At 41.6% G+C, this 23,523-nt stretch overlaps 2 protein-coding genes across 3 annotated transcripts; one reads left to right on the top strand and one right to left on the bottom strand.

The window, feature by feature from the left end:
- Positions 1 to 408: 408 nt before the first annotated feature.
- On the bottom strand, positions 409 to 14,071 carry LOC146981936 (lysine-specific demethylase 2B-like). Of its 2 annotated transcripts, none has more exons than XM_085787600.1 (10): positions 13,991 to 14,071; positions 10,635 to 10,859; positions 9,827 to 9,970; positions 8,883 to 8,969; positions 8,215 to 8,490; positions 6,337 to 7,154; positions 5,428 to 5,591; positions 5,179 to 5,340; positions 3,377 to 3,595; positions 409 to 1,713 (listed from the first exon to the last, which is right to left on the bottom strand). In XM_085787600.1, exons 1-10 carry the CDS (start codon positions 14,042 to 14,044, stop codon positions 1,532 to 1,534), a joined length of 2,331 nt encoding a protein of 776 aa, XP_085643726.1. In that variant the 5' UTR covers positions 14,045 to 14,071; the 3' UTR covers positions 409 to 1,531. The 2 variants fall into 2 exon arrangements, with proteins under 2 accessions (XP_085643726.1, XP_085643727.1); XM_085787601.1 differs by having other exon boundaries at positions 10,635 to 10,856.
- A 2,624-nt stretch (positions 14,072 to 16,695) lies between these two features.
- LOC146981935 (calcium release-activated calcium channel protein 1-like) lies at positions 16,696 to 21,212 on the top strand. Its single transcript, XM_085787599.1, has 2 exons — positions 16,696 to 17,041; positions 19,003 to 21,212. Exons 1-2 carry the CDS (start codon positions 16,928 to 16,930, stop codon positions 19,549 to 19,551), a joined length of 663 nt encoding a protein of 220 aa, XP_085643725.1. The 5' UTR covers positions 16,696 to 16,927; the 3' UTR covers positions 19,552 to 21,212.
- The last annotated feature ends 2,311 nt before the right edge of the window (positions 21,213 to 23,523 follow it).

The raw sequence follows: 23,523 nt of genomic DNA, 5'->3' as shown, positions 1-23,523 counted from the left end.
GAAAAGTCAGAGGTTGGGGGCCCACTTAAGTATTTTTTCAGGGGGCCCAGAATTCCTATCAACGGCCCTGCCTAAGATAAATTGATTAATTTATTCAAACTAAATTATCAACAATTTGAATACATTTTTTATAGAAAAACATGAATTTCCTTGTTGTAGCTGTGAAGACAGGATTTCGGTCTTTATAATTGTAATTTTGTGGGGCTGTGACTGACAGCTTATTTACAATATAAGAACTTCACATTTTGAAATTGTGTAGGACGATTTGTCAGAGAAAACAAACAAAAACATGCTAAATGATTCACAGCTGATAAAACTGCATATTCAATTTATTTGGTCCATCAAACTCCTTTTCACATTCTTCTTTCCGGTCCATCAGAACGTGACTAAGAAAAGTGACGAGTCAAGGATGGTACAAATGAAATTCTTTTAATGCATATTAGCACTTAGTTTTTGGATTTACAAATATAAACATGATCACATTCACTTGAGGTGATAGCAGATTACAGCACAACACCCAAAATACACACAACACCAAGTGTATGGAGTTCATTTTAAATGAATGCAAATGAGTTATTTGCAAAGGTCTTTAATTGGTTGCTATTATAAACCTGTATGAAGAACCAGATATGCCGGGCTGACTGGTAGGCTGTCTGTCACATGTTTGCTGTGACTGTCAGATTCCTGCTACTGGCTTTTGGGTGTTAGATCCACCGACCGGGTGCCGCCGGCAACAGGCTCAAACCACCCCCCATAAATTATTGGCGAGCATTTTCACCCAGCTCTGAAACATCCATGTCAAGTTACTGAATAAATGAATAAATACAAACTGTAATAAAAAAACAACAATAAATTAATGTTGAAATGTTGATGAAAACCCCATCAAACACCAACACTCAAGAGTTCATAAATGTATTAAGGTAAAGGTAAGGTGAAGACATGAGGGTCTAATATGAAATTTGTTTACTCTGTTTTATCTTTCTTGAAATACATTCTAAATATTTGAGAAGTATTTATGATCATTAAGTATTATTTATTACTGTACATGTTTTTTTCTCTTTCCGATACTGAATTTATATTGAAGTCAAATACAGGTTTTGGCACATAGGAGACACTTGTATGAAGGCAAAGTGAAGGAGGTTCCCATGCCGTACAGTCTCTCTGTGATATTTAGCTCCTGAGACACTGTAAACTCATGAAATGATGCTTGTACAAAAATACTGTGTTTTCAAATATTTAAAGATTAAAAATAAACAACCCAAACATCAATTACAAGCACATCTTTATAAAAGTAAACTCTCAACACAAATACATGCATGCCGTTCGCTCTTTGTCCGTCCAGTGGATGTTTATCACCTCCTCACATCAGAGTCCATCTAAGTTCTCCATCCAGGAATCCGCCTCTCATTTTCACTTTGTCTACTGTGACACTGACTCAGAGACTTATCGCAGGGACCAGTTTAAGAAGAAAAAAAAAATTTGTTCCATTAAGTGCAAAGAGTCTTTCAATTACATTTTGTCCTGTCAGAAACTAGCTCGTCTTCTGCAGCAGTTTGTCCTCTTTCAGTTTAAATGGTACGCTCACGGACATCTCTGCGATGAACCGTTCACAGGCCGTCTTGGTCACCTGCTTGCAGAAGCGAAGGTCTATCTGACAGATGCTTCCACAGCGCTTGAAAAAGTTTAGGGAATGGTCTGTGACCCGGTTACAAACTAAAAGAAAACAGAGAGAACAGTAATCAGTCACAAACCTGATATTTAAAAAGGGAGGTGCTTAGAAACAGTCACAGAACATCATTTAGTTTGGGATTTTGTTCATTTACACCTCACAGTGATGAGCAGCTACAACTTTCACCTGAAACTGTATTCCATTCAAGACGGGCTGTACGGATACATATACATGTGTGTGTATATATATATATAGAGATATATACATACACATATATATATATATATATATCCATACACATCAGTTAAAGTTTGTAAGTGTGATGCCAATTGACTTTAAAATGTGCATTTAAAAAAAAACTTAACTTCTTGAGCTATGTTAGAATTTCCTGCCAAAAGGAAGTGTTTCTGGTTTCTGTTTGTAAAAGGGAATTGCCTGTTCTCTGTCAGTCACTCTTAGTGGGTCATTTGGTTCGGTGACCTTATCTGATGTAGATCTGCTGAACCTCAACAGAGATCTGATCAAACGAGGTCAGTGAAAACCAAGGTGGCCCTGTAAGAAAACACAAACAAGCTACAACTTAAGTTCTTCGACAGAACTGTTTCCAGGGGAAACTGAAAGTGATGAAGCTGACTGGGCTTCTTGTTCAACATCAAATTGCTACTATTGAAGTTGAAAACACTGAATAACAAGTGTGCCCCAGCAAGATCAAATTTTCTTTCTCTTCAAGCTATTCTTTGGTGTAACTCCAATACTGAGAGAGAGAGAGAGGTTGATTTGGCACCAAGTACCACAGGCAGGACTTCCACTGATTTTTTTTACAGTGCATTGTTGTATGCACTGTACTTCAAACAGATGAAGATGATTTATGAATTTGCAGCCCATTTGTGTATTGTGTATTTCTTAGGTTGCAGCATGTTTGTGGGACCAAACACAGGGATTTATTATCCAGTGAACTTCATATTCACCTGTCATTTTGGATTTTACTGGGAGCTGAATAAGTTTCTGTTTCCAACAGGTCAGTGTTCGAATGTGAAGTTTCGGAGGAATGACTAAAATAACCTGTGATAGACCTTCTTTGTCTGCAGTGGTCAACAGTATTTACACTGTAATAAGAGTGCCCAGTAAAATCAAATGAGCACAGCCTTGTGCCTCTTCTGCCTGCCCATGCAGGAAGCTGTCTGTTAATTAGTTGCCTGTGGCAGTAATTTAAGTACAATCTGTGAAACAGCATGAGCCTTTCACTGGCTCGTCTTTTGTGCTAATGGGACTTTTGTTTCAGCAAATGGTTTAAAGGTCCTGGTGCTGTGTCCGCTGGCACAGTATCACACTGCCACTGCTTACTAGGACACTTGAATAGGACGGGGACATTGTTAATGTTACTCATAATGCCTGCATGTTTGCTGGTAAAACAAGACTCAACCTCCACTGCCGCACCTTTTCCCTTTAGAAATAAGAGATACATGTTGCTTTTCAAACATTTACATTCGCAGGAAAAACAAAAATCCAGGCATCTTACTCCAACATTACTCTTAGGTTGTAATTTGGCATCACTTCACTGTCTACTTTTCTGTTAATATCATTTTGGTCTTTCATCTTTGAACTGCAGGTCCTGCCCATTCTCCGCTGCAGACTTGATGGATTATTGAGCGCGTCCCCTCAGACTGATCAATTGTGCCTGTGTGTTCTTATAGTCCCAGTTCTCACCAGACAGGTTGATTTCTGTGAGAGAGTCTCTGGTCGTGGTCCCTGCTGCTGTCAGGAGGTTGACTGACTGGTCGTTGATGTGGTTGCAGTAGCTCAGGTCCAACCTGGAGAGCAAAGGCATCTGTCGACTGATCAGGCGTAAAGACGTGTCAGTGATGTCCAGCCCCGCCAGTCGCAGGTTCTCCACGTTCCTCAGTTTGCAGCGGTTGTCCAGTTGGCCTGGCAAGTCACATAACAAACATCAAGCTCACATTATGTTGCAATCATGTTTGTTTTTTAAAGCTTTATTTAAGTCTTGAGGCCTAAAACCAAGAGCAGTTGTGGTGGGATATAATGCTGCTGCTCGTCATCCACTGAAGGAGCAATAATTGGAGTGAGTAGGAAATGTTAGACCTTAACATGTGCGAGTCATTTCCTGTAGGTGGTGGACCAGTTATAGTGGTTAACTGAGTTTTTTTTCTAAGGAATTCATTGCAGGCCAGTGAATGAATCACAAAGAGAAAAAATACTTTACACATCAATTTGATTGACAGGTGCGTAGGAGAGGGGCAGGTAGATCTGCAAAAGTGCAGAATATAGAGACTCCCACCCACTGTGATACTTGCACAGAAAAGGTTTTAAAGGATAATTACCGTTTTTAACAATCTGGACCTTATTTCTAGCATAAAATACGATCATTTACTCACCCAGATAACTTTGGTGTCATTACAAGTTGTTCCGACGAAAAAAGCTAAATGCAGCCTCTAAATAACACATTATCTGCCACGAAACTCGTTCATTTCACCAATATTTTTTTATGATACGCTAGTGCTATTCCCCTCTGAGTCCAGGGTTAGCTGTTATCAACATCTGTGGTCTGTAGGTTGACCTACTGACCTCTGACCTGGATGATGTCATCTCCGACTGCGGTGCGGCGCAGCTTGTTGCTACCGCTAATGCTACGGTTCGTTTCTGTGTGTTTCCGACTTATCAGAACAAAATTAGCAGCTGGATGAAGTTCAGCTTCCACAGGCTTCCTCTCCTCAACCTGGACTCACTAAAGCTCCGGCTGGTTGAGATAAAAATGGACCCGAATGCCGAAGCGGAATGATTATTATCAGAATGAGCTGGGCAGCGCTCAGAGATGACATCATCCAGGTCAGAAGTCAGTAGGTCAACCTACAGACCCCGGATGTTGATTAACAGCTAACCCCAGACTCAGAGGGGAATAGCACTAGCGTATCATAACAAAGTATTGGTGAAATGAACGAGTTTCTCAGCAGATAATGTGTTATTTAGAGGCTGCATTCTGCTGCCCCGTGTTCTCGCATTATACGGATATACGCGGCTCTCGGCTGGATCTAATTTCGTCGGAACGACTTGTAATGACACCAAAGTTATCTGGGTGAGTAAATGATCGTATTTTATGCTAGAAATCCAGATTGTAAAAAAAATGGTAATTATCCTTTAATTTCAGGCCAGTGAATGAATCACAAAGAGAAAAAATACTTTGCACATCAATTTGATTGACAGGTGCGTAGGAGAGGGACAGGTAGATCTGCAAAAGTGTAGAATATATAGAGACTCCCGCCCACTGTGATACTTGCACAGAAAAGGTTTTAATGGTCGCAATGTTTCAGTACTGTGACCGTCCTCAGACCTTTTTCCCTGAAGAAGGTCACAGCACCGAAATGTTTAAACCATTATACATACAAACAGCCTGCAATTACTCAAAAGTGTCCCTGTATATATTATAGCATGGGAGGCAGTGGGTCACCAAAACACAAGCCCTGCCATGGATGCAGGGTGTATTCCTGAGTTACCTGGTCTGTTGTCTGTGGGGGGTGAGAGGAGGTCCCTCATCTGTGCATCTTTAAGACCCTCCACCCACTGGACATCCAGGGTGCGCAGCAGAGGGCAGCTGGAGGTGCAGAGTGCCGACACAGCAGCCCAAGAACACCCCGATAACCTCAACACCCTCAGGCCTGGAAGACACAGCAGCACTTTAAAAGGCTGACACAACAACACGTTTTAACCCATGTCAAGATTTCAGAAATCACAGAGTTGGGTACCTGGCAATCTATTAATGAGCCAGCTTAATTGTTTCTTGGAAATGTTGGTCCAGCTGAGGTCAAGGGAAACTGGCTGTCGGCGGATAATCCCGCTTAGCATGAGTGGAGTGATGGAGGTGCAGCGGTTCAGATCGATCCTCATCCAGAGTCTCTTGTCACAGCACCTGCACATCAGAGACAAAGAGTTTTGTTGCAGGTCATGAGCAACCCCAAACTGCAGCAATATTTGAATGAATGAATGAATAAAATTTGTTTATTTCGGTCATACAACACCAATATCAAAATCAACCATTTTGTGTAAACAATTTAGCCACCACATACACAACTGTAACCATACACACACACACAAAAAAAAGAAAATATCATACAGTGACCGAAAAGGGAATAGGCTGAAGCCCAAGGCTTATATTTGCCTATCCCATACTCTATGAAATTAAATTACCTAGAATGTCAATAATAAGATGAAAGTAATCATTACTGTATTTTATAATTTTTCATTATTTTACATTTCAAGGCTTTCTTAAAACTCAACAAAGAACTACATGTCTTCAACTCATCACTGAGCTTATTCCACATTTTAACTCCCAAGACTGAAACACATTTGTATTTTATATTATTTCTCACATTACACATTTCTGAAGAATACAAATTGGAAGGCTGTTCTCGAACAATGATGAACAACAGCCTTTCAATTTGTATTCTTCAGTTATTTAAATTGAGAAAAGGAATCTATAATTTAAGCGGGTTATTGATTTTCGAAATGTGTAAAGTGAGAACTAATATAAAATACAAATGTGTTTCAGTCTTGGGAGTTAAAATGTGGAATATTTCTTCCCTTGCAGTGTTGTTTGCGGTGTTGAACGTATTAAAAAACATAAACATGCTATTTTCAGTGTGCTGTGAATTTACCATCTGTTCCACGTCTTGCAGACTCTCATGCACACACACAGCTCCTGGTGCGAGAGATAGCTGAAGATCTTCATCCAGACCTCGCGCTGTATGACGTGCGTTTTGCCGTCTCTCAGAGGCAGCCGGTCCGGAGGCGGGCTTATCGGAGGCGGGCGGATGACGTGCCGCTCCATTTGGACGCACTTGGGCGGGGAGCGCGGGGGCACCGGCCGGTTGGTGGGCGTGCTCCTGTTGAAGCCCAGCGGAGTGATCTGACTGGGGTAGAAGTGGCGCAGCTCCCACGGCGTCCCGTTCATCTCTTTGGCCTTGAGGTGGGACCTCTGATCCCCGAGGTCGCTGCCGTTGCGGAACAACCTCTTGGGCTCTTCGTTTTCCGTCTCCGGCTCCACCTTGAGGGGTTGGCGGTTCTCGTTGGCCAGGCAGTCCTCCGTCTTCTGGATCTCCTGGTTCAGTGCTTTGCTCAGTTCTCGGCTCAGCTCCCTGTTAGGTAGGCGGCGCTTGCGGCGAGCTTTGGGGCGCGGGCCTTTTTCCTGCGTCTCGCTTCCGCCCTCGCTGCTGGGTCCGGCCTGCGGAGAGCTGCAGTGAGACTGGTCGCTGTCCCCGACGGGCGTTTTGATGCAGGGATTCAAAAGTTCATTCTTAGAGTCCCTGTCGTCGCCTTCGTCTTCCGCGTCTCCGAAACGACCTTTCCTCTCTACACCGCTCCGGAAGTGAGGCTCCCTTCCCTCTTCATCGTCCTCCTCGTATAAATCTTCGTCCTCCTCTTCTGTCTTGATTTGGTGCAGAAGTTTGGAAAAATAAGGATCATCTGACTTTTCCTGGATGAAAAAAAAAAAAAACGTAAAATAAGTTTAATTACCCCAAAACATATTCTGCTCATTTCTGCTTCTTGACATGGTACCTTGATGTCTAAAAGTAATGTTAGTAACATGCTTTGGTCAGAAAAACCAAAAGATTGAGCACAGCTGGGTTCTCTACACACCAGTTTCACAGCCCTGCTCTAAACGGTCGGTTTAGAACCTTCGCTCTGGTAGCTGAAGTAACCATGGGAGCGAGGGCTTAAATATTCACACCACCCGGCTTGTGATGTAATAAGCCGGGTGAAATTAAAACGACTTGTTAATACCCCTTTCCCACTGGTCAAAAAACCCGTTTAAACCCGCTAACAATCGGCTTTTGGTGGCAGTTGGAAAGGCGCACCGGGCCGCGTCGACCCCAAACGACTCTGCAAGCGACGTGGGTTAAAATCACCTTTACTCGGCTCGGCTCTGCTCGGCTTGCAGTGGGAACGCCAGACCCGGGTCAACCCGCTAATTTACGTGATGACGCTGAGCGTTACGTGACGCCACGTCATCGCGCCGGTCGCGTCTCATATCACGTACCAAAACAAAGCTCTGCTCTGCTTCGAGACTGGGATTAAAAGATCAAAGAACACTGACCAAAAACGACTGAAGAAAAGAAAAGAAGTAACAGTCTGTTTAACGTGTTGTGTCGCGGACGTCCGTCATGACGGCTGTGGCATGACACTGTGTGTGTTTCTTGCACTGCGGATGAGAGCGGGGCGACTGGTTTATGCTCTGTCTGATCCCCCAGCGGGGGGGCAGACTCGGCTCATTTTGGTCAATGGGAAAGGGGCCAAATGCCCGATTGTTAGGGGGTCGACCCACGTTTAAAAAACCTGTGTCGACCCGCTAATTTTAGTGGGAAAACGGCTTAAGAGACACATTTTCTTACTATGGCAGTTTACAAAATATTGACGTAGTTGTCAAAACTGATGTTTAAGGGGTGAGGAGGCACTCCGGATACGCAAATACACATACTAAAACAATGAAAAAGTGAGTTTTGCATAATATGTCCCCTAAAACAAATGTCAGTCACCTTTTTCCTGACACCGAGATCCTCTTCCTCGTCGTCCTCAAACAGCTTCCGCTTCTTCCTCAGCTTGTCCTCCGGCCTGGGCCTGGGCAGGCTGCTGGGGGACAGCAGGTGTGGCTGTCGTAGAGACTCCTCTGGCCGGTACCGGGGCGTCTCCTCTCTGTCTGGTCTCTTCTTGGCTGCAGAAGAAGCGTCTCCCTCCTCCCTCACAGGCTTCTGTTCCCTCAGCAGAGAGCCGGGGAGGTTGGACGCGTACTTGAACCCTGGGCCCCTTTTTTGCTTCAATACCAAAAGGGGCAAAAAATTGGGAGACAACTTTATACCTTTTGTCTATGGGTGACAATGCAAACCAGCTGTGCTCCATGTGTTTGCAAAGATTTAATAAAATCATCACGGCAAGCCTAAACAACATGTACTATGTCAGCGGTTTCCTGCTTCTGTGACAAACACAGTCACATGCCATTGACTTTCACAAAGTAGAAGAGTATAAACAGGAAGTGGCTGACACACACTGAAATAATGAAAGCAATAGTGAGATAGCAAAACAACTGTTACTCATGATTCATATCTAAAACTCTTTAATGGTAATTGTGTTGTGTCAAAAACACAGACTGGGGTGAGCTGGCTGCTACTGAACCGTAACAGACTGACTCACGTATATTTGTACTCACTTTTCCGCTTTTCCCGGCGTGGTTGCATTTGGGACATTCCCAGCAGTTGGGCAGTTCGTCGTTCACCACTCCTGACGCGTCGCTCACCTGAAAGAATCCATGGCGAAAACTGGCTGAAGTTCAACATGACCAACAAGTTTTAACAGATTCCTATGTACAGTTGTTTTGACGCTCACAGGACAAGGGAAGTGAAATTCGATGTTGTGACGACGTGTGCCGAATAGGCAGACAGATCTTGGCTTCACACATTAGACAGAAAAGGGAAGAACAGTTTAAGACTTAAGGAACTTAAATATCTGTCTGTGAATGTCTTCATTTCTTAATTCTTGTTAGAAAAAAAAAGACTGACTTATAATATCTCAATTACTCATAATTACCTTTATTGTGACATGCTGCAAAATAATTAGACGATGTGTGTTTGAAAAACTGGTCTGACCGCGTCCATGCTAGCATGAACCTGTTCCTGTTGTGTTTTCGACGTAACAATTATATTTTTTTTTAAAAAGGGTGTGTGCTGCTTTACATTCTTTTGTGTTTACCTCATGAAAATATCTTTAATCCTCACACTACTTAAATACTACTTTAAGGGGAGTGAGTTCAACGTTTGCTCATTAGTTTAAGTTTTTATCCCCAATTATTTTCTCCAGTGTGTGGTGGGAGTTAAATCCAAATCCAACATGATACTGTCCTGCCTGAGCCATAAAAACCTCTGAATCACACTGGAAGGATGAGTGTGTTTTGGTGTTATATAAACGACGCCATTACCACATCTAGTTACCTTCACTGACTACAGTCCAAATGTTTGAGTCACTCACATTATGTTTTGATGGCCTGGGATTTGCTGGCACAGTGTTTAAACACAGATGAGTCACCGTGTGAATGACTTAACGTGAGGTGGAAATGGTAAACTGTTCCCACAGCCCAGCCCTCTGTTTGTACTGTACCTTCAGGCAGTTGGGATGGACGATCTCGTTGCAGATGGAACACTCCATCAGCATGAAGTTGAACTTGTCCTCCTCTCCCTCCAGCGTGTCCTCCTTCCCCGCCTCTTTACACACCACACACACTGCGGTGTGGGGCAGGACGGGCTGGTACAAACAAAAACACAGGGATAAATACACTTCACATCAATTATCCATGTTATAAGTGATGTTTTTTACTCTGAGCAGACCGTTTCTAGGGATGTCACGATTATTTGTATTTAATCGCGGTATTAAACGCCACAATTCATTGATCGTAAAGATTCCTAAATACCGTCACTTTCCGAAAAAGATTATGGAACCGTATCGGCAGATGTGCGCCAATGTAAAGGTAAATGCACAGATACTGGTCTATTTATCTAAAGTAACACTAAATTGGTAGGAATTTAAATGTTAGCGTGTCATTTGTATTGTAAAAAAAATGATTCAAATAAACTTAAACATTTGGTGTAGATGACAATTAATGACTTCAATATTTCAAACACTTCCCTGGGGGATTAATAACTGGTCCTATATTGAGAGATTAGTAATGTCATTATATTTGGACTGTATTTGATTTTACACATTCATAGTGTTGCAAAATTTATTGATGCATAATAATCATGATAATCGTAATACCGTGATTATTTCTCTGACAATAATCGTACCAGGAAAATCTAGAATCGTGACATCCCTAGTTTCCACTTCTAAAACTTTGGACTGATAAATGTGGCAAATTCTTTTTCAATAATAAAAACTTCAAATATCTACCGTTCTCCCATTATTAACTCACCGCGATGCACTGCCTCATGATGCAGGACTGCTTCATGCGGCCCGGCCCTCCGAACTTCTTCATGTCCTTGCAGAAGTGACACTCTCCGCACTCGGTCCGGAGGCACGCCTCACACTTCCGGCAGCGCGTCCTCCTGCGTCTGGCGCCGGACGAGCTGCGGTTGGACGGCAGCTTGACGGCCGACGAAGTCCCCATCTTGGGCTTCGGCCGGTTGGCTGCACGCTGCTGGAAGACAAACAAGTGAGAGTGAAAGTGAGATAAGGTGAGTACTGAGTAGATTTGGTGACACTGGTCTGTGAGACAGCCTGCTGTGTACTGAGCTGTTGAAGATGAGATAATGTTACATCATCATCACAAAACTCATTTTTCCATTTAGTCATAATAATAGGTTCTTCTGTTAGAAATAGTCTTTGACAAGTCTTAACCCATTTTGAATTTCTAGCCGTTTTCTGTCCATTTGTGCACCTCTTTCATGTGCTGATAAAAGAACACACACACACACACACACAGATCCACACTGTCTGGGGAAATTAACATCCTTTCTATGTTTGAGTTGCAGAAATTTTACAACTCATCCAGAGAATGAAGACACAAGGAAACAGCTACTGAAGAGGTTGTATTCACTGTTACTGATCTACAAAATAGCTTAAAAATATGTTCTTTAATGTCCGGTCACGGTGTACAAATATATAAACCAGCACATAGCATTTCATCAACTGTAACAAATATTTGAAAATAATTCCTGTAGTTTATCTATTTTGAAATCAGTTGTACATTTGAATATGCTCTAATGAATCTCTCTGGATCATCATGCATAGATACTGTACGTGTGACTCATGGGAGTAAATGAAAGAAAAGGTTACATGATGATTACACATTACAAATTGTCGAGTGAGCAGCACACACACGCACACACATGCACAGACACTTACAAATATCACCTCCACTCATCTTTAGAATAATGGCCCTGAAATCCACGTTTGTAATTTTCTCCTATTTTTAGTCTCATCCCTGTTGCCATGGCAGGATTTTTAAGCTACTGTGAAAACAAGACAAATCATAGACCATTACAGTGATTCTTGTTCTTGCAGGAGAGGTTACCTTGGCAACACGTTGGCCTTGCTGGTGGCAACTGTTTGAATGTAAGACTGCAAGAGATGGATAAAAATACGCTCACAGTGGAGGTTATGGTTTAGTTTGAGTATGTGAGCAGTGAGCACCTTCACTGTGTCATTTGTTTTTATTCAATAACCGGTTAAATACACTCTAAATCTAACTCAATTATCACTAAGTGTCTATTTGTAAATCATTAGTATTTTATGAGACAGCTTTCTGGGTATTAATGCTACAGCACTATGACAGGTGAAACAGGCAAAACAAGATGAATATAGAACAAGACATTCCAGCATAATGACAATATTTACTAACGCTATGTGAACGATAGTATCTATCTACAAAGACACAAGAAGCCAGACCTGAATCTTATGTAATAAATATTTCCCCTGATTATCTCAGGACATCCACAAAACAAGATGTTTCTTCATGTTGGTCACAGTACCCTTTTCCTCAGGATGATTTCTGAAAGACCTGTTTTTGAAATCTACAGCTTTAGATCACTGTCTTTTAAATTGCACATCTATCCCCCCCCCCCCCCCAAAAAAAAACACAATAGGCTGTGATTTGCCTGCCGTGGCTGGTGGAAGAGTTTAGCTTTCCATAAATCTGATCCGACGACTATGGAAATACAGGAGGTTGACTTGACATCAGAGACAGGAGTGCTGCTGCTGCAGAGATAGCTGTGACTGTCAGATCACATTATGTCCCTGATCTTTGTCTGATTTCACTGTTTTTTCTAATAGCTTACCTGGAGTCAGGTTTGCACAGAGCGTCTTATCAGTGTTAACCACAACAAACAGCTGATTGTTGTTTCTCTGATCCCACCTATTAACACCTTGGACCTGAGCTGGTGGTGACAACAACAAAAAAAAATCAAAAACGGCCACTTTGCAGAGCGGGATCGCCAGAGCAACTTAGCACCTGACTCGTCTTTACTGTAACTCTGTGCAGTAATATGTCAGGAATTTGGGATCGGTTGCTGAGGCCTGTGAACAAAAACATGGCCTATATTCTGAGCACAGTCTTCTGACTCAGCTTCAATGTGGATTTCAGTGGGAGGCAGTCACAAGGCTCATCATCTGCTGCTCATGTACAGTGGTCCTTGTAACAACTAAAAAGTGTGTGTTGTTATTGTCTGCCAGAATGTGTCACAACAGACTGAGGGTCAAAATAGCCTCCCTGATGAGGAAGTGCTAATGGGCGGTGTGGGTATAAATATTGTGTAAGAACAAGGAGCTGACTGTAATGTCAACACTTCTCACATTTCTCACTGTGTATCCTGATAATGAAGTGTCAGACTTGTGTAACATCCCATAAAAGCCCAGTCAGAGAGCATTCATGCCCTGGACCCTAAAGGGCACTTCATATAATTTCAAACTTTCTCATAACACACTGTGTGTGTGTGCCCTGACTCAACTCATCAGCATTGAGTAGTTCCTCCTCGTGGTGGGAACCATATGTACAAAACACAGCTGAAATCAAACCATAATCCAATACGTAGGGGTCTACGGGGGTCACTGGACCCCTGTTTGGGAACCCAACAGAAGCAGAGCTCCTTCATTGTTCCCACTCCCCATCCCCCCTCCTCAGTCCCTGCTCCAACAACATATTGCCTAAAGCCTCCTTAAAGGCACAGAGTGGTGAGGCAAGTTTAGGAAGTATGAGGAAATTAATCGGCAAGGAAAGCGTTTCTGAGAGGTTCACGTACACGAGTAAATCACAACCCTTTTTTCTTTTCTTTTTTTTAAAACCAGCACCAAGCAGCCTTTACACAGCTAATGGATGACACCGAGGTTCAGTCCACAGCCACGGATGTGTAACATTACTGGATGAAAGTGCTGTGTGTCTGTGTGTTAAGAGGTGGTCAGTACAAAATGGGTCAGTTGTGGCTAACATGATAGATGGTGTCCAAGCCGAGGAGGAGAGGACACGGTGTGTCTGGGCGCTCAGGGTATCAATACAGATAAACAGCCCGGCTCTATTTAACCGTGTTATGTAATAAATACTCAGCTAGGTGTCTCTGTATAACATAGTTAACTATTGAAGATTTAAAAGGACCTTTCTGCTCTAAACTCGACAGAAATATACAGAATAAGACGAGCGGGTGAAACCCAGACGTTAACCTGAAGCGACTCAAGTAAAAACGGCGTCCAGCTCATAAAACACTTGGTTTCCCGCGGTTCACTAAAACAACACAGGCAACACGGAGAGGTGACGTTATGAAATGAAGGAGCTCTGACCTGCTCGGACTCTGAATCATATTCCTCATCGTCTCCGCTCAATGACAAGGCCATGGCTCCTCTCTCTCATCGTTTGTGAACAGCTCAGAAAACTAACATGGCTGAACAAGACTCCTCCAGCTCACCCCCACCTCCCCGTAACAGACCGTCCCTCCTCCTCCACAAGCACACACACACAAGCAGCTGCTAGCGCTGTTCGCTCTGCTGCCTTCAGGAACCATGGGAAACTATAACTTCCCGCTTATTTAATACAAACACAGCGTTCAGACTACCGAACACGAAACAAATACGAATCATTACACACACGATTAAGATGTAAATGATAATATAAATGTGTGATAAAAGAGAAAAGGGCGGACAAGGATTTAACTTTTGGTGTTACAAAACGTCGCGGGGACCTTGTCCTACGTTGCAACGATTATTGTGTTGGGAAGTGAATGCAGCCAAGCAACGCAACAGGAAATGAAGATAAGCTTATAAGACAAGAGGGTTCACTCCTACAGACGTCTGTGTTTGTTTCTCCTGGTTTTGTGGGGCGCATGAGTGACAGTATAGATTAAATGCTTCAGATGTTAATTCTATTTATTTAACATCTCAATCCTCAATGGCTCAGAGGGTTTCTAATGGTTTTGTACTCAGATGTCCCTTATTTTATGTTTACACAGCCTGATTTAGTCTTGTTGATTTTGCTCGTGCTTTCTACAGGTTATAATACATTGGGCAAACAATGCTGTACGTTTTGACGGGCAACGTCAGTCACCTGACCTTGGCGGGGGGAGGGGGTCACCTGAGCAGGTGTCGTGAATGAGGTCAAGAGCAAGGGCTGAAAATGGCTGCATGACATTTGTCATAGATATACAAGTGTCTGCTCATTAAAAGTTACAGATCTCATAATTGATTTCACTTGATTTGCCTCCACACAGACCTATTGGCCGAAAATGTTTTATTCCTATTAGAATAAAAAATAAATCTACGATCACTCACACTGTTCTCCTGATGCCAGTAAATGCCCACACACTAAAGGCAATAGTCAGCATTTCAATTTCAGATCTAACACTTGATCAAAACCAAAACACCAACAGATGTTCCACTGGCTTACTCAGCACTGGAGAGTATGATACAATGATAGTGATTTCATAGTGAATCATGTAAAAGCCACTCTGTTTATGGTTGAAAAATGTCACAATTTGGCGGCATCTGGTGGTATAATGAAACCAGCAGTCTGCACAGTGGAATAACTATATGACAACCATGTTCAGAATGAAAATGATTTTCTCTAAATTTGCTGCTGCTTTGTATCCTTACTGATTATCTTATTTAAAAGGTGTATATTGCTCAGCTTTGGCTGCACTACATTCAGTGGGCCCATGTTCTTGGTCATGATTTTGTGGTCACAACTGGAGCAGCTATTACAGCAGGATATGAGTAGTAGGTCTGTAAAGTTGAGTCAATATCAGATTTCAATAAGCAGGAAATTAGTATTGAAAATTATATTTGATTTTATGAGGGCAGTTATAGCCTATTATTACCTAGTTAATCTGTGAATAATGTTCAAAATGCACTTCTCTGCATTGAGTGGTGTTTATTACTATTGGGAAGTCTGCATGCATTCAAGTAAAAGCACAATGTGTCTACTTATTATTGTACTCTGATTTATTCTCTAAGATATTTTTGTGGTTGTGAGTTGTCACGTGGTGCCGAGCACTTCAGCATTCCAGCTTTCCACATTCACTGTCTCCGCAATGGCACCAGAAGCATGTTTATTATCCAGCTGATTAACCAAAATGAGTGACATTTATCAGCATTAACATGTGCATGGGGCTCTGCTACTGACTTGTTGGATTAAGTATCTAGTTGGTTTGTGTATTCTGTTGTGGCCTGATGCTCAGAAGTGTGAGCTTGTTCAGGAAAGTATGCAAAACCACATCACTTAGTACGTGACAAGAGGAACCTTCTGCATTTAGACCATTGACACTCTCTCAAGTGCCACTGCAGCAACACTTCAATAATTGAATATGTGGGTCCTATAGGCTTGTATTCTGCAATTGTTGACAAATATCTATTTATTTTACCTTTACCTTTCAGGTAAAGTGTTTGAGAACTAATTGTCATTTACAAACATGATCTGACCAAGAATAGCATAGGCTACAACAACAACATGTATTCTGTGTATTCTATCATGTGTAGGGACCTTCTTTATAGGCTACAGTCTATGGTAGGGACTACAGATGGAAATTAGCTGTGAGCTAAATCTGGTGCAACCATCTTTTCGTTTTTCCTGCAAATGATTAATGTAATTGCACACTGTCCTTTATTAAACTAATAAACTAAACTAAACTAAACAACAATAAATGTATTGATGCATTGTAATACAGAGTCTGTTGATGAATTACTGAGTAATACTGTATCAGTCATGAAATACAACAGAAACAAGATGTCAGCCTCATTAAAAACAACTGACAACATATCCAGGAAACACTGTCACCACAAACAAATGCAGGGTGTGGACGTCAATGGCAACAAGCCACTAGAAGTTGCACAAAAGTGAATTGCACAATTTTGGTTTATGGTGACATTGATGCAGGAAAGTTGTATTCAGCTTCATAACCAACACTGTTTGTAACTGGCGCAAGGAGGCGAACTCCCGCAGCTCGCGAGCAGAGCATGGGATTGTGGGTATCTTGTGTTTCCTGATAGACTCTGACAGACAGTCAGCTGCTGCTGCGGGAAACTTTTCACATAGTTCGATAGCTCTCTGTATCGAGACTTTACTACAGATAATCGGATTGGAACTTCATTTCCAGCGTGCGCTTTTAATCGGACTTCGATCGCTATCCTGTTAATCAACGCTGTGGACAGCCTTATGGTGATTTGAAAGGGGGAAAAAAGGAAAGTAAAAAAAAAAAAAAAAAGTGGTCACTTGAGAGAACTGTCGGAATGAGTTTGAACGAGCACTCCTTGCAGGCTTTGTCGTGGAGAAAACTGTACTTGAGTCGAGCCAAGTTAAAAGCCACCAGCCGGACTTCAGCTCTGTTGTCGGGCTTCGCCATGGTGAGTCCTCCTTCACTTGACTGGGTCTTGTTACGGTGTTTTAACTGCACAGATACACGGTCAAGCTTTAGGCCGTCGGCGTGAACCACAGATACGTGACGCAGATGATTGTTTTTAAGGGCCGAGTGGCTCCTGACACTCAAACGGACCTACTGACGCCTCCCGCGCGCTCATGTCAAAGACTACCGACGGACTTTTCTGTGCGAGGACAGTGAGCCGCGAGGCCACGGTGTGAAAACTAAAAGGTCACAACATCGGAAACAACGGGTGGTCAGTTAGGCTCTAGGTGTGCCTTTGCATGAGATATTAATCAGGGTACGTGCAACAGTGCAGCAGCTGCTAACGGGCCCGGTGAATGAAGAAGTTTGTGTCAATAGGCTACTTCAACCACAAAATCAGGGGTGCGTCCAGATCTGGTGGGGGGCACAGGGGGTAACAACAGTGCATTTGGGCCCCCCCACCAAAAGTAACAAAAATGAAGGCTGCCACTGATCACTGTCTTGAATATGTATATTGTACAGTTGCACACTGTTTACAGCATGCCTTCATGTTTTATTGGCCACATTGAATCTTTCCAATTGTCAGTATAAAATTTATAGTCAATCAACTCTATCTTGAAACTAAGAGGTCTTAGCAGAATAAGCAATACAAAGCAATAAAATAAGCAGTACCAGTAGTTAGAGCTCAACTCTGTACAATAAACATCTCAGTGTTTTGTGTAACAGTTGGTCAATGTATACAGAATAACCAGAACAAGCATTCCTCAAATGGTAAAATTGAGAACAATAACAATCTTACACAATTTTCTTTTTACTAGACAGAACACTGGGATGTTTGCTGTACAGAGTTGATTAAGAGCCTCAGTCAGAAGTTAGTGCTTGTAGCTCTGTAGGCCTACAGTGAACTTAGCAGTGGGGAAAAGCTTTACACAGTGACTGACATTGCCACAAGTCAGTGACCATTGGGGGGGCCCCGCCCCCCGTGCCACCATGTGCCACCATGGATCCTGCCCCTGCACAAAATCTGGGTTAAGGCATCCTATAGAAAAACACACGCATAATGTTTCTAATGCCATTACAATGGTTAACAACACACATTGAAGATGTATTCAATATAGCATGTTAAAGTAATATTTTTAGTATGTTTGTAATATATGGCTACCAGATATTATATAATTCCATACACTCCTCAGCTCATTAGAGTAACAGAAAACGTGAGTGAGTGTGAAAAAGTCTGTCCTATAGCCTACTGTTGCCCATAAAGTTGGAATAAAATGATCGTGACAATGTGATTTATTCTTGATAGATAAAGTGTAGCCATATCTTCTCAAAACTCTATTGATCAATCTCTTCCAAAGGCATCGCTGTGAAAATTAAACCACAATTAACCTTTATAATAGGAATAAAAAGAGGAATCTGTATGAAAACAAAATTATTCCAACTTTTGGGCAACCAGCCATTTTTCAACCTTTATTTAACCAGGTAAAGCTTATTGAGACATAGAATCTCATTTTCAATGTATGTATGTTTGGGGTTCATCAAACATTGTTTATTGTTCAGTGAGTCAACACAGTTGTTCTTCATTTGAGTAATGCACTATACATAGCAGCCATTGTTGTATACGGTAGGCTATGTAGGAGATGTCAACAGACAGGGAGATAGCAGGGATCAAAATGACCATTGTTCAACACTTTACATTTTATAGCATCTAGTGTAATCAAATTGTACACACAGAAAAATCCATGGCTGGTTTGGATCCCATTGTGGAAAGCAGTGCATATTCATACTGCAAACATTATTGTGTTACTGATCTAACACAGTATCACAGTGCAGTACTATTTGCACAGTTGATTGTTTTTATTCAGCTATTAGATGGAGCAGAATATGTTTTCAGTAGTTTATTAGCTCTTGACTCGTGATCGCTCAGTTGCAAACACTTTGTTTCCTGTTTGACTTTCTCAGGTTGCCATGGTGGAGGTGCAGCTGGAGCCGGAACACACGTATCCTCCGGGGCTGCTCATCGCCTTCAGCGCCTGCACTACGATTCTGGTTGCAGTGCACCTCTTTGCCCTCATGATCAGCACCTGCATCCTCCCCAACCTCGAGGCCGTCAGCAACGTTCACAACCTCAACTCTGTCAACGAGTCGCCCCACGAGCGCATGCACCACCACATAGAGCTGGCCTGGGCCTTCTCCACGGTCATCGGCACCCTCCTCTTCCTGACGGAGGTGATGCTCTTGTGTTGGGTGAAGTTCTTACCCCTCAAAAGCAAGGCAGAAGAAAACAATGGCACTATAAGTTCCGGTGAGGCCGCGGCCATCGCTTCCACCTGCATCATGGTGCCATTTGGAATTGTTTTTATCGTATTCGCCGTCCACTTTTACCGCACACTCGTGAGTCACAAAACGGACCGACAGATCCGAGAGCTGGAGCAGGTGATTCGGCTCCAGAACCAGCTGGACCACAGGGTAGAGAATGAAGACCTGAAGGCAGTTGCTAATTACCCTTGATTATAGCCAATCAGCATTCAACAGTGGACATTTAGCAGTGCCTTTTTATTATGAAAACTCCTCTTAAAGCTTTATTTGTAATGTTTATGAGCTGTACCCAGATGCTTCACCTGTCAATCGCTGTAATTTCCGACGCTGTCCGCTTTTGGATAATGCATGTTCACCAACTTCTACACATTATACATTAGTAAATAGTTTTTCTTTCAACTTGAAGGTAATTGATCTGCTTTAAGGCACTTACATTTAGGAGGCTTGCATAATGACACATCATATATCGTTTATCACACATTTTAAGACTAATGTAAGTCTTTAAAGGACGTAGCTGTTTTTTATGAAGGTAAATAGCCAGGTCGAATTTCATAAGACAAATGTATCATATAGCTAGAAATGAGTATAAAGTTGCTGTTAGTTGTAAACAACAGTAGAAAACATGACTTTCTGCTGGATCATAGTCAAGATCCACACCTGATCCAAACAATGGCACTAAATTAACGGTGCACTTCCGTGTGTGAATGTGACTCGACACGGCCAGAGCTCCATTTTCATGTAAATAGAGTCTGGTTTTAGTTCAGGTAGGCGCTTCAGTGGTGCTGTTCTTTCTGTGGTTTTCTTCCAGTCACTTTCTGGTCTGTTTAAGCTCTCAAACTTAAGAGTTTATTCTGTGCTGCTGATGGAGGTTTACTGTAAAACTTTGTTACCATAGTAACATCCACCTGTGGACTTAAAGCAGTGTGATTTGATTTGATCTCACTTGTTTTTGCGTGTGCCTGGCTTTGAATTAGGCTTTGAAGGGAGTATTATGAAGACTCTATCATCATTCTGACATGTGAATTGTCAGAATGAATAATCAGTTACATTACAATCACTTCATGTTTTTTAGTTTAGTTGATCCGGTGAGAATGTTGCTCATGGAAACTTTTTACTTTGACAGTTATCAGTTATTTTTGGTTGTGTCAAAAGTTTGCAATCTTCTGAACAATTAAAATTTTACTATTCTCAGAGATTTGAAGAGCTCCATAGGGAAATTAAGCTTTTGAGCAAAACATTGTTTTTACAAAAACAAGACACGTTAATGTTGACATCCATCAGTATTCATGTGTAATCTGAGGCAAAAAGACCTTTTCTCCAAAATCAGTGATGGTCAGGGTATGCTTTTAACCAAAGTGTGTTGTTACAGTGCACATATTTTTATAGCGAGGGTTTGGTGGGAATCAAAGTGAATATTTAAGATTAACATTTTGAGCCTGATGGTTGAGTCTGGCTTTAGGACTCATTTTATTGTTTTCTCAGAGGAGACATGCTCTTGGAAAATCAGTCCAGTTTTGAGAAACCTGCTCGATTTCACATTGCTTATGCAATTCTAACATATTGTAATGCAAAGAATAGTTACCGGTTTTGAGGAAGTATTGTTAAATGTGTTATTACAAAGCATGCACGTATTGGAAGTTTGTATGTTTTGTACTTTTCATAGTTTACAAGGTTGAGCATTATCCCTCACTGTTCAAGATTTTCTGAAGTGTAGAATATAGGACTTGTTTTGTTTTTTTGTGTTGCACATTATGGACATGGGTTTTTTTTACCTTTTTTTCTTTTCTTAAAAAAAAAAAACATTTTTATTTTAATTTAAAACTTGTACAAAAACCCCAATGAAGAAATTTGGGGCTTCGACAGCAGTTTTTTTTTTTTTTTTTTTTTTTTACTATTTATTTGTTCATTTATCAGTTGTAATTTTCTCATGTGATACTGCCATGATACAATTTTTATATCCCCAACTATGCAATGCTGAGTATGCTGAATTTGCAAAACACAACATAAGAATTTAATTGTTTAAAAAGTATATTTTATTATGTTTGGTCAAAAAACATAGTCTAATGTCTAATGTGAATAACATTGTTACATACTGTATTTATCCGAAGATAATGCTGTGGTCATGACAGCATCAGTTTTGTCTTTATTAGCCGCCCTCTGCATGTGGCTCATGGTGAGTCAGGGTAATGTAATACTGTCTGTAGACCACAAGCTCCCTAAATTTGGATTCAAATTCTCCTGAGTAGATAATATCACTGGGACATGTAGCAGAGAACAAGGAGCCACGAGGGGTTACAGGGGGTTTCAGTTACTTACAGACTGTTTAGTAAAATTATCATTACTCTTCTCCACGCTGTTGATGTTGTTTTCTTAAAGGCTTTGTTACAAGGAACTAAAGAAAGACAGGTTTATGCAGATTAGCTGTGCACAGTCTAGGACACCTCTGACAGGAATATTCTCCATGTGCCTTTTTAAACAGATCAATGCAAGCAAAGCTAAGTCTCTTTGGTTCATTATTGTGGTTTATTTATTTAACCCAGTGTATGGTACTGTACATAGATATGTTCCACTGCTTGTGTGAATGCACAGCTCTAAAGTGAATTGTCAGCAAATACTGTATTTTGAAGTTTTACTTAAGTGTGGTGTCAGCAGCTGGTGCAGCTTTTTAACCTGGTAAGATTTGTTGCTGGTGTGAATAAAACACATTTGAGATGATTTGTGAGTGATATTATTTTCATTATGGTATTTTTTTTCCTTGGAAAAGGGTTAAAAACAAACAAATGTAATCTCACAAACACATATTTTCCAACCAGGAAGTCTAAAGGGAAACCACACAGGAAATCTGTCCAATCATGCACTTTGAGTGTAAAGTCATGAGTGCGCATCACAACAAGACACCAAACTTTTTCCAGTGAGGCCATAGTGCTCGTTGTTTTGCTTCTCTGAATAAGTCAGCCACATTGTCCCTGTGGAGTCAAACACGGCATTGATTTTCCCTCTGGCTCCTTCACCCTGTCAGAACAGAGTTTTATTCCACAAATGTGTGACTGTCCATTAAAGTAACATGAATTACACATCGGTAACAGCCTGTGGCAAATCCCAGTCTTGCCCTTACAAGTTAGTTTGTTTGGATATGGTCTGATGACAAGAGTCTCTTCATTGGAAGTCTGCCTACTCCCAGGTCTGCTTCACACCCAACAAACTGGATATCCCACCACTGTAATGCTGCACCGCACCTGTAATATTCAACATAATAATTGAACCTGCCTAATGCTACTTTTTGGAAAATGATCTGCAAAGTTCTGAGAAAACAGTCTTAAAGTAATGATTTGGAGTAATTATTGTGTTATTGTGTACACAACCCTTATTTTAACCACAGCAACAGACAGTAAAGACACAGGAATACTTTCATGAAGTCAGTGTCAAAGCCTGGAGGGCCATGACATTGTAACACAACAGATGGTTGTTGTTTTTTTCCTCATTGTGTGGAGGAAGGCCGTAGCATTCCTCCAGTCTTGGGCTACCTGTTGAACAAGGAGACCTGTGTGAAGAAAGAACAAGGCCTCACCTTTGCCTTTTTTGTCCCTCAATACTCAACTGCCTCTGAATATATTAATCATATAGACTTTATTATATTTAAATTTTCTTACACAATAAGAGCTCTCCTCAGTATTCATTAATCCAGAGACAACAGTGCCGTTGGGATCCACAGTGAGTCTCTTACCTCTTGGAAAGACTCCTTTAGTGTAAACTGTGTCTAGCAAGGTTTTCTCACAACCCACATCTCAAACAATAACAACCTTGAATTCCTCCTGCTGGCTGGTGCTTCCTCCGCTCTCTCCTGGTCCTTTCTGGGTCATGTTTTGTGGAGAGATACATGGGTGCGGATGCTTCCCGTGAATGTCTGGTCCTGGTATGTATCCTGTGGAGATAACCCAGAGATAAACAGACACGATGCAGTCGAAGCCCTGAAGGAAGACTGTATTTCTTACAGATCACTTGTAAACCATCATGGAGGAGGGGGAACGGATGCCATACTGTGGAGATGCTCCCAGGGAGTGGACTTCACTTTCTGACCCCAAATGAACTTGCACTCGCTACAATACTGCCGTAAAATATCTAATCAGTATAGCTCCCTAGCTATACACTTTATATTTATTATAC

The sequence above is a fragment of the Trachurus japonicus genome, chromosome 9 (assembly GCF_045865225.1).
Source record: "Trachurus japonicus isolate A0001 chromosome 9, Traja_1.0".
In the NCBI taxonomy this organism is placed as follows: domain Eukaryota; kingdom Metazoa; phylum Chordata; class Actinopteri; order Carangiformes; family Carangidae; genus Trachurus; species Trachurus japonicus.
The sequence above is the reverse complement of the archived record's forward strand: the minus strand, read 5'-3'. Positions and strand labels throughout refer to the sequence as shown.